General features: G+C 35.5%; 1 protein-coding gene across 7 annotated transcripts in view; it reads right to left on the bottom strand.

Annotated features, from left to right (window-relative positions):
• Positions 1 to 19,108, bottom strand: part of CEP170 (centrosomal protein 170) — a 98,606-nt gene that overhangs the window by 16,393 nt on the left and 63,105 nt on the right. For 4 of the 7 annotated variants that reach the window (XM_033054273.1, XM_033054276.1, XM_033054270.1 and 1 more), the window contains exons 10-13: positions 17,801 to 17,950; positions 11,152 to 11,278; positions 6,746 to 8,539; positions 821 to 1,055 (exon numbers count right to left, since the gene is read on the bottom strand). In XM_033054273.1, the coding sequence (XP_032910164.1) occupies positions 821 to 1,055; positions 6,746 to 8,539; positions 11,152 to 11,278; positions 17,801 to 17,950 (2,306 nt within the window). Of the gene's footprint in view, positions 1 to 820; positions 1,056 to 2,671; positions 2,723 to 6,745; positions 8,540 to 11,151; positions 11,279 to 17,800; positions 17,951 to 19,108 lie in introns of all 7 variants that reach the window. The other 3 variants (XM_033054272.1, XM_033054274.1, XM_033054275.1) reach the window with 3 other exon arrangements.

Raw genomic sequence — 19,108 nt, forward strand, 5'->3', positions numbered from 1 at the left:
AATAATTAATCACAGTAAGCAAAACACTTCCACAGTATTAAGAAAATACTCTGCACTACTAAAATTAATCTTAAAAGGAAAACGTATTTCTTGTTTAGGTTTCCCAATTAAGTTCTGTGAAAATCTCTGGAATTAAATAACATTTACATGTTTGTGCAAGCTCTCTGAAGTTTTCAGTGCCTGGGTGTTGCATGATATGGGAATAATTAGTTACCAGAATGTGCAACTAACTTTTCCTTGGTTCACTTGAAGCAGAGTGGTACCAGCAACAACAGAGGTATTGCTATACTAATCTCATGCACTTGCAACAAAAAAAAAATTACTTGTGAATATACATGACTTAAATCAGAAAGTACCTAACATGAAATAATGTCTTGATAAATCAAAAATTAAAATGAGAACATGGTCTCTCACATTCCAAAGCTTACTTTTTTCTTTCTCTGTCACCTGTGATTGATCTGAAATTTTATCTCAATATGTAGAGGTAGTACAAAATCACATACACTTCAGCCTCAGGAAATACACAAAGTACCTCTACAAGTCCCAATAATGCAACTGAAAGTTTATCTTCTGGGATTCGGCTATCAGAAATCATTTAATGTTTCTATCATTTTCCACTAAAAAGAGATGTGCTGGTGATGTCAGTGTTCTGTCTGCCAGTCTCATAAGAAGAATTTTAAGTTACCCATTCAGTTAGTGAAGGGAAGCAGTAAGTAGTGATACAGAAAACCCATCAGCTCTCTTTGTCCTCTATTGTGCACCTGTACAAGTGCTTGGGTACAATGCTGCGCTATTTTAGGGGCACTCCCTTCAAACCAACCTTGCTATCTCTTCCCGGTGGGCAGTCCAGTCACGAATGTAATCTTCCTGCTCCTTTATCCTGTGCTTGAATGTGTTGCTGCTTTGAGCTGCTGTCCCAGCGCTCTGCAGTCGCGCGGTTTTCAGGGCTGGAGAGGTACGCAGACGGGTATGTTTAGGGGAATTACGGTTTGATCCGAATTCATCTTCTGAGGTGGAAGCATAATCTGTAGGAAAGCGCCTCCATCTTGCACTTACTAAATTAGTTTAATCATTAAAAAAGAATTATTATGGCATCTTTAAGAAGGAAAAACAGCATTATTTCAGTAACATCACAAAAATACACAGCTATTCATTATCCAACCCCAGGTACCTCACAAAAGGTTTATTTACTATGTCTTTAAAAGAAAGCTACAGAATTTGTGTTAAATAAAAAATATTGATTAATAAAAACATAAAACTAATGCTCTTTGTATAGTGATGAGTGAAGTAAGATATAAAAGTCAGTGACTACATGAGCTCAAACAAACTGTATTACAAAACAAGGGCCCAATTCATTAACACTTAAGTATATAGTCAGATTGCACTTTTTCTGCAGATTTTTTTCCCAAATTTCATTCAAACGTTTATGTGATGCACAAAAAAAAATTAGAAGAGATATGAAGGAAGGATGGAGCTGGCACCAAGTCTGGAATGCATGCTTACATAAGGAAAGCATAAAACTACTAGATGATGCATAGGTCTTTTCCAACCTTTAATGACTCTATATTTATGTGTTTAGTACAGAAAAAAATTATGTAAAATTAATATTGTGTTATGAAAATCTGCAGTAAATCCATAAGAAAAGTAGCCTCAGAGAAAGAAGTATATATTCTGACATGCAGCACATAAAGAATTATGCAGCCACATTGCTGAGGACAGCCTGAAGCACAGGAGAACTGAGGCTCTTGTCCTGTTATGAATTACTGAAGTCTAGAAAACAAATTTCAGATGTGCTGTCCTCAAACATTCCCAGCAGGAAGGGATACCACCAAGTGTAAAGAAATCCCCCCCACCACAACCTGCTAAATTGTTGCAGAGGATTTAATAACTCACATTCATTGACATTCATGAGGCTCTGTAAGTACTGCAGAAAATGAAGTAAGTGTGTGACAACCTATTGGTGATTGAAAAATAATAGAATTGAATTATGTAAATTGCTTTTCAGAATTAAAAAATGCAAGAATTAATAACGATTTCTCCTGCTACATTAAAAAACCCAACATTACAAATTAAGCATACACCTATATGAATTTAAATAACAAATAATGGAAGTAATTTTTGTGTGATGCGAAGATTATGGTATGTAGAATATGACATTGGTGTATAAGCTTACATCCCTTCCCTCATATAAACAATGAAGTTTCAATTGCTGAAAACAAAAATATGCTTGTGTAATTTTTTCAGGTTTAAATGCAGGTTTCAAATTGTACTTTTAAAAAAAATTTCTAACTTTATTGTAGAAAGTAACAATGTCTCCTCAATCACTTTCTGATCTCTTTTTGGAGGTCTAAAAGTTGTTTGATTTTAGGGAAGTAAAACATGAGCAGAAAAAGTACATTTTCCCACCAACAGCATGCAAGTAATGTGTGACCAAAGTCCAAAGAGATTTATGAGTTGGGCCCACATTTTTTCATCAATTTTTGTTTAAATTATTTGTCCCAGTTCAAATTATATTCTTCAAAATAATTACAAAATTTATCTTAAAATCTCTCAAGTGAGATAGTTCAGCAACTCACCACTGTACAATGAGCATATGTAATAATATATTTAAAAACTAAAAATTGAATGAGAAGTGAAATATCAGAAACAGATTTGATTTCTAGTACTCTACCACTGTAAGTTTCAACATCAGGGTCTGGGTCTGGGAGAAGCTTGGATTTCTCTGTGTACAAAATAGTGTTTTATCATGTTAATTCGATTTAAAACATTCAGATTAGAAGCATTTGCTTAAATAAAATATATTGATGAGATTAGTCTTAGGTCCTCTTTTCCACCGACACGTTTTTAGGAAAAGATTATACTTTCAATCAAAGATACTGAATTTTGTAAAGGCTTAAACATTTCAGAGATACTAACTGAAATGACATCAATAACAATAATTTGTCACATTACATAGTATCATAAACCCTCTATTTTTAAGACCATTAAATTTTAAGGCCTTGAAATGTTGGGGTGTTAGATATAATCAATGTGTTTCTCTTTAATATGAGGACAAAGTTATTGTAGGCCTAGAGGTAAAAATCTCAAAGTTAAGTAATTCATGACAAGCATATCCAAGCATGTTTCCCAGTTAGGTAGCTATACGTTTGCATATTTATGCTTTTAATACTATCTTTCAATTATGAAAGCCCAAAATGTCATTGTAGTTTATGTACATTTCTGAAAGCTGTTGTGCAGTTGCTTATCTCAGACACCAAAGATGGTGAATATCAGTACCACTAACTAGAAAATCCTCCAAACCACTGCCTAAAATAATCAGCATTCAAACCTAATTTAGTGACTACTCTGTGAGATGTGTAATGTCCTGAGAACAATTAAGCTGGCAAGTTTGGCGATTTGGACAACATACTCTCAATTCAAAGAGTTGAGAATAAATTATATTGAATATATTCCTTAAAAAATAAATTCTGCTCTCATTGATGCACTGACTTTTCAAGGTGTATTCATTTCCAAGCTCCTACTACTGAAATGTACTTAAGTAAGTGCTGGTTTTTTCTCCATTATCAATTTCTTTGGCCCCACAGTTACCTCAACTGCTTTGATCAACCTATGTGCCAGCTATTTGCAATGACAGCCACGTTAGCAAGCCAGCAGAACTGCCAAACACAACTGGCTGCTCAAGGTCCCTCTGTTCTGACTCAATGTTGAATTTTACAGTTGCAGCTTTTAGCACTTTTGCATGAGGTCTGATCCTGCCGTTTGTTTTCCCAATACATAGCTCCTTCTGTAACATCATCTCCAATTTTCCTCTATTGTGAAAATAGGTCTTTGTTCTCCTCTGTTTTTATTGATCACACTCTACTGTTTGATGATGCAGTGCCTCGATCAGCTATTTCACTACTTGTGCTATAAAGTTCTAAACCAATTCTGCTCCATGTGTCTTCACAGTGCTGTCAATTATCAAGCCTCCTGTCACAGAAACACTCTGGTAATGACTTGAATGCTGACAATTCTCACCCAAGATGTTCCATTTATCTGCTTGCCCCTTCATATAAAAGTAAGCAATACTTCACTGCATCAACGATTAGAAATTATTATTGAAATTAAAGACTTGCTGCTAGCTCTGACAATTTTAACCCTAACATGTTGCAATTCATCCACATGAAATACAAGACAATAAAAAAATCCAGAAACTACATCTTATTCTTGCTCTCTTTTTACAGGTATATATATATCTGAATACTGATTTGGTAAGTGCAGAAATAACTTTCTCTTTGTAGGCTGGATTTAAGAGGCTGCCAATGTTTACTGATCTACAATGTGGTAGTGTTAACTGATCTTGGATGAGATAATCCACGGAACCTATGTAACATTCTGAGAGCAGCCAGTTCTCTGTAAAGGAAACAAAACCCCAAACCCAATACTGGTAATAATAATTCATTTTCCAGTTTTTCTAGGCTCAGGGAGAGAAGAAGATCCATTCCTGTTATGCCTTGATTAAATGTGCCTGAAGTAAAATACATTCAAACAGTTGAGGCACTTTAGTCAAGCACTTCATTAGTACTTTCCAAAAGTGCTGAAATTTACTGAATTGTTGACTTTTCTAGAAACAAAATTAAACTGAGGAATGAAAAGTGCCCTATATGTAGTTGAAGATGCATTTATATATACACTCCTATATACACAAGATTACACCACTTTCAAAGCAATTCAGATTTTCCTAAAGTATAATCTAAATAAATCAGTAAAAAAATTATACAATGAAATGTTACTGATACAGACAAGATTCAGAACTCTAAATCCTAAATAGTTGTAATAATATGTTTTATTTATATAGCAACAAGACTTAATTGGTTTATTTAGGGGTCATTTTGTTTTGAAAGTATCTGACTGCTTCATCAATTGCTTTCAGATTATGGCCTTTACATTGATAGGCTTCTCTGTTGATATACATTAACTGATAAAGTTTTATAAAACAGAAGCTATTACTACTGCAGATTTTTCTAATAATGGTCTTTTTAAATTATCTAGATTATTATGTGGGGGTACCCATGAGGAGATGGCAAAGTTTTTCTCTTTAAAACTGTTTTATACCAGCTACAGTGAACTTCGACTGTGTGACACAGGGAAATGAACATTTAGCAAAGGCAACAAAGTGACAGATTATCAACAGAGTGGGAAGAGAAAGGTACACTCACTTCCCTTAACAGAAGCAGTAAGCCACTTCAATGCAGCAACGTGGGAAAAGTTTAGGAAGCCTGCAATTCTTCATGTGTACACAAAACTCAAAATTCATAGAGAGTTTTGTGAAAAACAAAAGCAGCGAAGTGATAAACATCTGCACTTTTCAAAAATGAGCATTATCATGATGTGAACTAGTATTCACTACTAAAATAAACATATATAAGTCCTAACTGGCACTTCCCTATCCTAGCATTGCCACCTTTCAGCCTGCGTGATCAATTCAAAATTTTGAATAAAATTGAAAATGTGATGCTTTTCCAATTATATCTTACAAGGAAAGACCACATTTTTATATGAAGTGTCACCTGTTTTGGATACCTCTGTAGACACCTGCCACAGTATCAAACAGAATCAACTCTACTCTGAATCAACAGTGCAGCAAATACCTCATTTCTATCTCAGCAGAAGTTTCTATTAAGTTAATAAATGACACTGCCAAAAGTAACTACCTGGGGAATACACATTGCTAAGAATCCTGACATGGTCCACTTATGATATACAAGAAACAAAAGGACAGCAGGAGTGTGGGAAATTAAGTATCATAGTGGGTTTTATCAAGTCTGAATGGGATGTAGCAATATTTCAGTGCACTACAGCACTAGAAGTTACTCTATTAATTTTATCCTGAGATTGACTGTAAATATGATAAATCTGGTAGCATGACAATTTCGAATGCAAGTGGACATTTTAGATACTCATTTCACAGAAAGTTCACTCTTTTTTAATTCTCATTTTATTTTGATAGATTTAATATTGTTGAAAAAACCTACCAGTTTTCACACTGCTTGCACTAAGAATGTTATGTTAACTTCTAACATAATAGTAGGTTAAAATTCATAGATTTTACAGATTTTTCCTTCCAAATATAAGACAAGGTAGAGTAACCACCACACACAAAAAAAGATCAACATGCTCTGGAAATCATGATTAAATCATAATTTGCCACTATTTGGAACACAGAATGGGAAATAATCCAAGATAAGGAAAACCCTTTAAAATAAATTATTTTATATTCAGTTAAGTAAGCAAATAGTTTTTCAATTCATTAACTGAATGTTATTATTCTTATAAAAAAATCTCAGACTGTCTATTTACAAGCCTACCTTATAAATAAATCTTTTATCTTCTATGTACTAAATAGTGTTGCTGACCTTGTGAACTTCTACTAACATGATTTGAGTGAAGAGATTTTGGGTCTGTTTTTGCACTAAAACAAATGACTGCTGATGCAGGTGACTGTTCCAATTCAATTCTGTTTTACTGGTTTCAAGATGAAAACATATCCAAAGAGTTAAAGGATTAACATTTCTTGTCTTTATGATTTTAAATGAGAAACCTCCACAAGACGTGCCACAGAAGCCTCTTACTCCAATGAAAGAGACTGCACCAACTAAAACTCAATAGTTTCATAAGAGCTCTTTCTTAAACAATTTCTTTAATAAAATCCATACATTAAAAACATCTAGTATTGCATAAAATTATTTCAAATAATCTCACATACCTGAGGGAGAATTATGAGCTGAGGCCAAGGATTTGGATTTTGAATCTGAAAGTCGAGAAATGCTATTGGCTCGAGTTCTAGCAGACACTTTAGTGCTATCTCCTCCCGAGAGCAACCTTGAACCACTTCTGATAATTGTTTCTGGGGTACGTGATGAGGCAGTGCTTCTGGTTATCGTTGCTTCAGAATCGCTACGTGCTGATAAAGAGCCCAGTCGATTTCGGCGAGGTTGAGCGAGTAAGTCTATTCTGGAAATATTTCTCCTCCCTGATGGAGGTTTTGACGTAGAACTTGTAGTGGACACTTCGGAAGCTACCGAAGCCTTATCAGCATCAGCAAGCTCGCTGTCTGAGACTTCACCAAGGCGGGCTCTGCGCAAGAGAGAAGTCCTTGTGGGACGAGGTCTTGGAAGAGTGGTAGATTTACTAGACTGCCCAAGTCCAACAGGAGAGGTTTTTGATTTAGCTGACTTTCCTTCCATCTTGGAATGTCCAAGTTCATCTGCTGAGGCAAAAGGAACTCTTCCATGTGATTTGCCAGAGTAGGTTTCCTGGTCAGATGACAGGATATCAGAAATGGCAGAATGAGGTACGCTGGATGTTTGGTCATCATCGGTTAAATCTACTGATGGCTGTCTCATTCTCCCACTGGATTGCACAGCTTTGCGAGCGTCAGCTCTAGACCCGCCATCTGAAGATCGACTCTTAGTTTTCTTTTCCATCTTTTCTCTGGCACTTGTAGAAGATTTTAAAACTTCCTTTGAAGGGGAACCAGTGGAACATCTATCTTTATATAAGTTTGTAAAGCTCTTCCGCTTCTGTGTGGATTTTCTTTCAGTGTCACCAGTAACAAGACTGATTGTGCTGGCTGTATCGACATCTGATTCTGGTGATATGGAATTATCTCTGTTATAACTAGGAGTGTCAGGACCTTCATCAGTTTTATTTTCTTCACGCAATTTAGCTTCAAGGAAAGCCATTACAGCTTCTGTGTCTTTTAAAATGAGTGTTGTATCTATACTGGAATCAGTGTCCATTGAATCACTTCTGTCACGTAACCTGTTTGCAGATACTAAAGGGGCAGCAGAACCACTCTGTTTATTAATGTGAGGAATAAGTTCTATAGGTATATTTGTGCTAGGTTTATCTATAGTAAAGCTTCCTTGCCTCACTAAAGGTTTTGAAGATTCCTTTTTTTCTCCTCCAAGTACTTTAGGACTTTGTCCTCTAATGACTTCCTCATTTTTTCTTCTTTTTCCCTCAATCTGCGCCAACTTAATTTCTGCTTTATCTGTAACATATCCAGGAGCATTATCTTGATTATCCAAACTTTTGGGTGACACAACAATCTCCTCTCTACCTTTGTCAAACTGGTTTGCAGTAGATTTTGTAGAGGACAATTTTGAGGGTGTCCAGTGTCCTTGTTCCTTTCTTTCTTGTTGAATTTTTGCTAAAGCTTGTTTCACCACAGAAGTTTCAACTCTCTCTTTACTAGAAGAGTTGGGAAAAGAAAAAACTTTGTCTCCAGTAGCTTTGGGTGAAAGACCATTCATTGTTCTGCTTGACTTAGCATCTGAGGCACGACCTGGAGTTTCTTTCTCCTGAAGTTCAGTGTCTTGCTTTTCACCTATTTCTGACCTCTGATGAGATACAGTTTTTGGTTTTGAGTTTTCATTTACTTTCTCCTCTATGGGAAGCTGTGGAAGTGTCCTCCTCTTTCGCTCACCTTGGCTGGTCAAAGAAGCAGCTGAACCAGCACTTCTAACAGAAATACCAGACTCACTGATGTCTGTGTCTAAAAATGAAAGAGAAAAAAACTATTTGAAAAGGCATTCAACAAGGCAAAGAGGAAGATTAAATGTTTAAGACTGCGTAAGGCTAATACAACATAGAACTGAAAGTCATCAGTCCATTCTGCTGTTCTATGACAAGATCAATTATATTTAGACAAGTAGAAAAACATTTAATGAACTCTTTTAGCCAGCTGAATCACATATACAAACCATGTTTTTATGATCTCACAGTAGGTTAAAATAGGTAAGAAATCACTGTTATATCAATCAGCACACCATTACAACAGGAAGTGGAAAGCAAGTCTTACATTTCTAAACACTTTTAGGGTCAGATTTCAAAACCACCAAAAAGAATAAGATCCTTCTTCTTCCCTACTTGCCTATTCCTCTGCACAAGGTCTGTCTCATGGGCAGACTACAGCCTCTCCCTGCGAGGCCTCACCTCACTCAGGAAAGAATCTGCAGTGCTGGGAGACACTCCTCAGCAATACTGAAAAGCCCCACTCACAAACAAAGAACTTACTATGGCTGGGAAAGCAAAAATAATGTTTTTATCTCAAACAAGACACTGTAGTATCGAATTGTATAGAACACGTATACAAGGCATCTAAAGAATGCAGCACCATTGCTAAAGCACTTTCACTGAATTCTTAGTGTGCACAGAACAAATGCTGCTTCAGCAGAAAAAGCATGGTCATCCCATGGACTGTTGCAAGGAATAACTGTTTAAGAAACTTTGAATATTTGGATAGAAAAAAAATTTTTTGCAGTGCATTTCTCTGCTCTTGCAATATAATGCGACACACTTAGTAACACACATCTGTCAATTCACTTTTTGCCAGGAGAGATCTACAAATAAATGCTCTGCGTACCCTGTTGGGACTTTGCTATCACAGTTTGCTACCAACACTGGCTGCTCCAGGAGTAAAAACTGGAGTATAGGGTTTCTCTCTCTGTGAGAATCCTCTAAGCAATTAATTGAAAATCAACAATCATGCTGTATGTGTTTCTGCTACTCTCCATCCTATCCATGCTCTTCAATCTATCTTTTATGTTTGTAGTGTCACACCTTTGATGAAGAATGCAAAGCGACTCACAGCTTTAAATTCTATAATCTATGTTATGACACTGATTTGAAAAATAGTAAGTACCTCTGAAATCTAAGCAAGGTTCTCTAATTCCAGGACTGTTTTTCTTCTTGAAAATTAAGAAAAAAATTGAAGTTTTAATGAAAATCAGTATGATTGCCATTTGTGAAGATTGACTTCTCTCAGACATGCCTAGCAGATCAATATTTTATACATACATAAGCATTTAATTTTCTTCTTTGTGAATTACAAACAACCTTTAGTAAAAAAAAAAAAAAAGGCATGGAGTTGTTCATCATCATATTTGGCTATATATGTGTTATGCAAAGATTAAACTAAGATTTCTAAAGAAGATACAGGCATCTAAATCAACAAGACATGTTCTGTGAATCGGTTTTTAGATGTACATACTAAATTTTATTTTTATTACACCTTTGGTGCTTTAGTGCTTTGGTGCTTTGAATGCTTTATCTCCCCTTTAGTATTTTAGAATTCTTGCAGTACGGGTATGCACTACAAAGGAGTTACTTCACTTTATCTCTTATCTTAGTTCTTATAATGGTAAAAAAGCCTTTACCTCTCCAAAGAAGATCCTAGTGACATTTAAAACACTACAAAAAACAAAAGACCACTAAAGCTCCCAATTAACCACCCAAAGGATCAGTCTCAATAGCAGTGATTTTAAGTGTCCTGTATGTACACACCCAATCCTTTCAAACAGTGCAAAATTTGATCTTGATTTCCATTATTCTGTGTGTATCAGTTGATTTATTTTTTCTCCTTTCCATCTCCTTTGATTTTCAGTATCCAAGGAAAAGTTCAATGCTTAGGAGAGGAGGAAAAGCTACAACAGAAGCAGCAGTCCCTGATAAGAATTCTTTCATGCATTGGTACAGATATATGCATTATGCAACATTAAAAGCAAAACTTTTGTGTAAAACTCCCAAAGATGATTACAATTTCTGAAGTGAAATTGGCAGGAAGAAAGAAGCAGAAGAGAAGTAAGGCAAGCAACTTGTTTATAGTTAAGACTGTAGATGTTAAAGAATAAACCATTTCAAAATCAGAAAGGGAGATAAGGTCGTTCATTGCTTAAGACAAAATTTCTGTGTTTTTCAAGAAATATAAAAGGTCTGTATTTCCAAGATAAGGAAGGATGCTATGCTTCAGCTGAAGTCTCTCAGGTTGGATTGTTTAGTAATCATTACACTGAAGTCAAATTTAGCCTAAGTAAGATGTAAGGAAAGAAACAGACTACGCAGACCAACCCAAGTGAAAGTTTCTGTAATAATAAAGAGTTTATAAACTCTCCTGTTTTACTAACATTCAGTATAATAGTGGCACTCAACTGCCATGCAGACACCACTATTGCTGAGCTTGTTTCTGCTCAATGAAACAGAAGAATTTCATGTGAAAACGAGGCATTAGGAGTAAAAAACCTGATTAAGTACAGCACATAATCATTCTTTTCTCCCCTTCACAGGTTTTTCAGCATAAATTATGACAACAGGAACTGTCTGTAGTACCATTTTCAACTGGAGCAGGCACAGAGGACTCCAATCTCATGTCATCTTGGTCATGACGTGTGTGATTGGCAGCCAAACTGGCCCACTGCGATACCCAACGTTTGCTTCCAGGATTAGTAGAACCTTCCTAAGAAAGAAAAAAAGACAGAAGCAGAATAAAAATTGTAACTCTTTGATACAAAGCATACAATCTTTCCAGGTTTTTCCTGAATAGATATGTCAGACACTATTTTCCTGGAGGAAGTTGGAAAAAATAGTTTACACCTCAATAAATTTTAGAGTCCTCAGCTCTAGAATGCCAAACAACAAACAAAATCTATATAGCTGCTGAATAAGTACCAAATAAACAGTTCCTAGTGCAGTGAACTTTTAAACACCAGAACCTATATAAAATACATCAGAACATGTGCTAGTTCTAAGATCAGGTTATTTCAGTCCTGAGCTCAGAAGTGCAGGAATAGTACATGGGGTGTGGGGGTGTGTTAAAAAATTAAAAATGTGCTTCAGGAAGACAAGGAAGTGACATTTTACCGGTTTAGAAGACCCTCTTGTCCAGATGAAATACAGTATTTACTTCATTACAGAAAGAATACCTTAAGGACTGAAAAAGCAAGATAACTTATGATGGAAAGGAAAGGAAGCTCAGATTATTTGTCTGGCCTAAACAAAAAAAGAAGCAAAGATTAGTTTTAAACCAGCCTACTGGGTAACAGCAATGTTATCAGTGTTTTACAATTTTTTTGCCCCTAAACCAGAAAGGAAATTATTGTGGTTCCTTGATGGCAAACCTTTTGAAATCTTGAAAATTTTTTTAAATGTATGAAAAACACAGAATTAAATCATGTTCGTGTGTTAGTTACTACAGCATCTTTTTTGCAAAACCTGATTTCTAAATATAGTGCAGTGTTACTGTCTTATCAAGTATCTTACAGTCTCTCTTGCTTACATCTCCAAAAAACACCACCATTGCTGCTGCATCTTCAAATCTTCACACTTCTGTTCAAAACACTGATTTTTGCCTAATGCCTTGACTACTCCTGGATTCTAGTCTTTGACTAGGAAACATTATACATTCTATAAAATTTATCTAGCAGAACAAGAATGGTAAACAATGTCACCTATTATATGGCAACTTCTTTCAAATTAAAAGTTAGTCAGACATTGAAAAAGCTTGAATTTATGATCTTGAATTTCTCTTGATTAATGCAAATGAGCGCAACATCATGAATCTCTTCCAGAATTATCATGAATGAGGTGAATCAGAGATGCAGCAGGTAATTTTTGTTTGAACTATTATACAAATTTCCATATTTTGAATAATTTTTTAGAATCAAAATGTTATAAAATTCAAGTCCAACAACAGCAAAGGAAGGCAATGTTTTTGTTATTTATGGGCATTTCTGAAGACAATGCAAGATGCCAGTAACAATATTACAAAACACACACAGCATTTATGCACTGACAACTACCGAATTCACTTTTTTCTTTCCTATCACTAATATTTTTTTTTCTTGTCTGTACTAGTGAACTTCTATCCAACAAAACAATTAATTATAGCCAAATCCAAACATGACAGACGTCCCAATCATCTTTATAACAGAAAATTTCAACTAGTTCCTTCTGTACCACCTAACCAATACCACAGACACAGTTATGTGTCAGAAATCGAAATTATACTTCACAATGGAGAAAGTCACTACAATTTTGGATTAACTGCAGCAAAGTAACATGATAAATTATTTTTCTCTGAATGTAGTTACACTGCCAAAAATGGTTTCTAGATAGCAGTGAATGTAAAAGTGTGCTTTGCCAGCTCTCTGTGTATACAAGTACAAACCACAAAAATAGGCAGTTTCTTTTCAAAGAAGTTTGAGTCCATCCAGAAGGTGTAAGGTTTATAAAACACATATCTAAAATGTCACGTTCAGTTATCCTAATGTTTTTCCTATAATCCATATCAATTTGCATCTCACAATCTCTCAAGTAAGCAATTCTCCAAATCTTCTCTGGAATACCAAAAGCAATTTCCTTGTATTTCAGAAAGGTTGGATTTACCTATGAGATACCAGCCATTTATCTTCATGTTAAATCTGCTTTCTCTTATGCTTATCTCACATATAATGTCCATAGGAGTAAGACATCTTTTGAAAATGTACCAATGGATTTCTGTGGACTTATTCAGCCTGAAGATTTAGGGTTTCAGGTTCCATATTTCAAAAAAATCCACAGATTACACACATTACACCTGAAAGCATCTCCAGTTCTTGGCATTTCAGAGCAGAATAATAATAGGGATTTTAAAAAAAAAAAATTCAACAAGGTGAATAAAGTCAATTTAAAAATTCAGCGTCTTTTCAAATACATAACCCCAGTCAGTTCAAGCTACAAGAATCATATTAGTTCATCTTTTCATAAATTGCTGTCTTGAAAGTAGTTCTTCCCTCCTCACTCTACCTGCTTTTTACAGATTTCCATATATGATTTATTTACAGCCAATGTCTTCAAGTTATTCCTGGAACAATACTGACACCTATCTTAAACAGCTAATTTTCTCTTCTATTACAGTTACTCCCTTTATACATGAAAACCCAGCAATTGCACCCATCTTAGCTATTACTAACTGAACAGTACTGATGTGTTCTTGTAAAGTAAATCTCCATTCCCATAATAATTTGAGTAGACTTTGTACCTCCTCTAGACTTGTATCCCCCCTTCTTGACCTCGAACAGTAACAATTCTAGTTCTGTTTTTACAGGGGAAGCTTCACCATGGCAATAACACTGCCCTTTTCTGCTGCTAATACATTTCCTGGGCATTCAAGGGTCCTGTTTGCCTTTGCACAACCCTGTAATATTAGTGATACATCAGCCTACATTTCAGTGTAGCATCTAACTCAAACAAAAATATCAAACTTCATACTAAATTGATGGTTCTACAAGACAGGAAAATACAGTAGTTTGAGAGGACAAACAAAAGGAAATACAGCCCCTAAATACTCCACTTTTAAGAAGCAATACAATAGATATTTACATGAATGAAATTGTTCAGTATATAGAATGTCAGTAGTATTATTTATCTGATCTTCAGTGGGAAAGACATAAAGTAGGCATTCAAAACAGCAAAGGGAATATTGTAGTCAATGGCACTGATGAAGAACCAGTTTTCTAACTGAGCTTTAGTTTTACAACAAACAAAACAAACCCCCAAACCAACCAAAAACCAAAGCATATCAAACACAATGTTGATAAACCATTATTTAAGAATCGTGTTTACCACAGACAACTGACCACTGAAAATTAAATGCAAGTTGTATGGATAGATTATAGCCCAAATGACTACAGTACTTTTATTAACCAAACTCATAGGACAAGAAAAAACAACAATAATAACAACAATAATATTCTCTTTGTTCTCTATTTACTTAATTTCTGTTCTTTAATCACACTTACCTTGGTTAACAAGTGGCAGCTTATAATGTAGGAAGTAAAAACATTCAAATACTTAAAATAGATGGATTTATTATTTTCATTGCCTATATGTAATCACTGAAAAGGCAAGAACCAGTGAATTCAGGATCAGTCCAACTGTGCCAAGACACTCACTCTGAATTTTATTTACGACACGCACTACTCCAAAGTATTCAAAGATTGTTGTATCAAAGTACAAGCTGAGAACTTCTTTAAAAAAAAAAGCATTTCCAACAATTTCATTAATGATACTTCACAAGCCCTGTAAAAGTAAGATATTTACGCTCAGAATAAGTTTTTCAACCCCTGAAGTGACTCTAGATGGTCCTGCCTTGGCAGCAGCATTGGACTGCATGGTCTCCAGAGGTGTCTTCCAACCCTAACTATTCTGTGAGTCTACAAAACTATTTTTATAAAATGTTTATAATTTCCCAGGTCATCTTTTCCATCTTCTTGAATAGAAGTATCTTATATTTTTATTCTTTGCTTTTTCTATGCCAATCATGTTACGAATTCACCTCATCCTGCTAATCATGCACAGGAATAACTGTGATGGACAGCTGGAATAAGGCCCCCACACAATGAGTGGATGCAAAACTGAAACACTGAGCCACCCTGACATTACCTGACTATTTAGCCAAGATCTTCAATAAGGTTTATAAACTTATGATCTGCAGCTCAGTAATGTATTAAGTCTTCCAAAACCCACAAGCAGAAAAATTTGTATATGAGAACATGACCACATATTTTACAGATCAAACACATTTGCCTCTCCCTCTCCCAGTGAGCGCAAGTTTTGGTAATAAGATGTTAAATGTAGTCATCCTCATGATTGTTTTCCCATTATTTCCCTATAAAAGACACCTCTAATTTTCTGAACTAGCTTCTATTTTCTCTTCTACATATCAACCAGCTTCTACTTTTAGCTTTCTTTAGTAAGCTTTCATTCACCTTCATCTGTCCTCAACTCTTGTTACACTAATCTTTGCTCTATCCACGTTGCTTATGTCAGTTTTTCTCCTTGACTTAGAGAATAATTTTAATTTTTCCCCTATCATCATGCCTTGCAATATTTTAAATTATGCTAATAACCTATTCCCTCCCGCTATATAAAGACCTTTTAATGCAGCAAAGCAGTCACAGTAATAATTCTTGTAATTTCCACCTAAATCAAAGTGAGTTTTAGTATGTCATTGCCAGAAGGTTTCTTACACGTGCCATATGATTGCAGAAGTAGTCTCAGTCATCTGAAAACAAAAACTTTTGTTTGCAAAGATGACACCTGAAAAGTGCAATTGTGTTCATAAAATAAATCATATATCCTTCTTCTGCTTATGGAATTATAAAATTGGAAGAAAACATCAATATTCTTGAAAACTAACAAGACACAGAAGAGCTGAGCGCTGCAAAAGACATTAAACAAAGAAGAGAGGAAGAATATGGTTATAGATTTGTGCAAAGCAGCAAGGTGAAAAACCTTCCACAGGTGTCCTGGTTTAAAGGGACAGTACTGCCAGGAAAAGGGAATTCAGGAACTCGCAGGCACAAAAAAGGTATAGGTTGGGAATAACAGTTCTTTACTGAAATATTTACAAGACAAACAAAAACAGCATCAGCTATACGAAAGAAAAAAAAGAAAACCAGTGACAGAACAGAATGGAATTCAGTCCCAGTCCCTTTGTCAGTCACCGATGGCTCTCCGATGGACCAGGGCGGGCGGCGTCTCAGTCGCGGCTGCTGCAGGGGCAGGGGAGGGGGCCAGGTGACCTCACCCGCCCCAGGTGGAAGAAAAGGGTGAGGAAGGAACTCTGCTCACCGTGGGCGTCCCAGTTCCCAGTTGTTCAGAGGAAGCAGGAAGCTTTAGCAGTCCAAATCCAAGAAGCCTGATGCCAACAGGAGAAAAGGAACCTCTCTCCTCGAGTTCGGCCGGCGAGCTGTGTGTTCTCCTACCCCCAGTGTCCTCTTACTTGCGGAACACAAAAGCAGGACTCCACCTTTCCCTAATGGGCCATCATTGGTTCAGCAGTCCTTTATCTCCAGCTCTTAACGGCTAATAGGAGAGCCATCCCGGCTAGCTTAACATAATAATGGGAAAAATTTCTAAACCTCGCCAACCCACAACAACAGGATATGCCTATGCTGTGTGGCAATACTTCACTTGAAGCTGTAGGATTAGAGAAATTAGTCAAAGGTACTAATCTAGGCACAATTACATACTTCGTGTCTCAAGGCTTCGCAGTAGCTAAAATACAACCATGAGAAAACACACCTCTAGGAGAAACAGATTTGTAGATACTAAAATCAATGTATTTGCATGGCAGGCACTTTAAGCTCTTGGTATCTTCCAAAAAAATTGCTTATTTATAGAGTTTGCTAAATTAAAAGATCATACTTCAGAAACAGTTTGCCAAGGGAAGTAGATGTGTTATGTGTTTCATTACTGTTCCCAGTTGATTCTGCTCCACTGTGATCCTGTTCTGTTGTAGACACATTTCAAGCTAGTTTATCCATCACAATGACATCAGAATGCCTCCCAAGATTTCAATATGAAATATGATCAATATCTAGCTTGTGTGCATATTCTAAATCACATATAAAGTCAGGCATTTTCCTCTGTTTAATCTTTCACCAACTGATTAAGTTATACTGTGTCTGAGTCAACTAATGCAAGTGACCTGCCATGAGTGGCACCTCATTGGAGAACTTAAACCACAATGTAAAAACCTAAAGTTCTCTGGCTTCAGAGAAAAAATCTGAGAAGTACTATCCACTATTTTTTTCTTAGATGACTTTATATCATGCATTAAATGCACACATCTTATTTCTGAATTTTAATATCATTACTTACTTTGGGCTATAAAGCACAACAATCTTTTCCTCAGTTCTGCTGAAGAACTTACATGAAGCATATACTGTACAAACTTCTGCTACATTTCCAACACACTGGTGTCAGTGCACATAGGAAGGTAGTCAAGTCTTAAAACACCTCTGCAATTAATTATGTCTGTCTCTGACAGAGAAGCTTTGATAATGCAATAAAGGCCTAGGAGAAATAAAATACTTATAGATCAGAGTTAATCTTTTCCAGGCAAGATTTTGTTTCCTGTTCAACATTACTGGTCAGTTCTTAGTGCTCTCTTTTAGTGGAAGAAAAAAGAAGACCGTCAAAAATTAAATTCTACCTCTGTGTCAAGAAATCCAGTTGTACTCAGTGGTCTTTTTTCTTCCAGCACTACTGTAGCAGAATTTATAGCCCAATCTTTTACTAAATCTTTCTGGTTCTCGTTGATAACAGGCCTATTATAATCCTGGCTGCCATCCACTCCAAATACCTGAAAATGAAACAAATCATTACATTCATTAACCCAATACCATCCTGATACAATGTTCAATGTTAATGGATGGATGGTGGCATGCTGAATAGTGAGTATAAATAGGTTTTATTGTATTATACTTATCTGTGACCTTAGTGCAATCTACAAATTAAATAGAAGAAAAATCTACAGCAATTTTAAAAAAAAAGTGGAAGTCTATGTTAACATCGTGAAAACTCAAAGAACTGCTAGTTGGAATGGTCAGATATGAAAAAATGACACTTTGATGAAAGGAACAAAAGATAAAAGCAAAATCATTTTATCAATTAAGGGAAAAACCCAATAACTAGAACCACCAAATGTTCAGATTTTTGCTATTATCTAACAGAAACAAAAAATACAAATTCTTACATTTCGTATTAATATGCTTATTGAATTATTTCTCTAATAGAAACAAAAATTCAGTTTTTCAATTGTTAGAGACTTGGCAGATGCTGAAAGTCATCCAAGTCTCATGAATCACTTAGACTCATCTCATCCAAGATGTGACTTGGCATAGTTATTTTACTACTGTTTCCAAATGATGCTTATATTAATCTCTTCTGCTTATGCCAGAATAATTTTCCCATGACATTTAAAAACATTGCTCAGAAAAAAATACTAGAAAAACATTATTACCAAGGCAATTTAGTAATAAGAAATTTTGCAGGAGAATTACCATACTGTTTGTCAAATTTCTCAGGAGGCATAGAGAACAGAGAATATGAATTGCTTTCAGAATTGATGCATAATCAAAAGACATTTTAGAAAAGATCTGTATCTTGGAAACATGTAATTTATAAAATTTGCAAATTTATGATTCACTACTTTACTACTAGGGATTTAGACATTAAAAAATTACAGAATAAAATGAACCTCCCATACACATTAAATCTGATTGCCAAAAAGTAACAGTTAACATCAAAAATTGTTTTGTCATCTTCACAGATATTACCCTCCTGTAACAAACACTCCTAGTGCAGAATAGGAAAAGGTGTACAGAATTATTTTTTCCGCAAATAGTGTGCCATAATTCAGTTTTGCACAGCAAATCCAGAGGATTGGTTTATTACAATTCTGAACAAGGTTCGTGTCTTCGGCATGGATTCACCACTAGATGGCCTCAAACCACAACGT

The sequence above is a fragment of the Catharus ustulatus genome, chromosome 3 (genome assembly GCF_009819885.2).
Source record: "Catharus ustulatus isolate bCatUst1 chromosome 3, bCatUst1.pri.v2, whole genome shotgun sequence".
Taxonomy (NCBI): domain Eukaryota; kingdom Metazoa; phylum Chordata; class Aves; order Passeriformes; family Turdidae; genus Catharus; species Catharus ustulatus.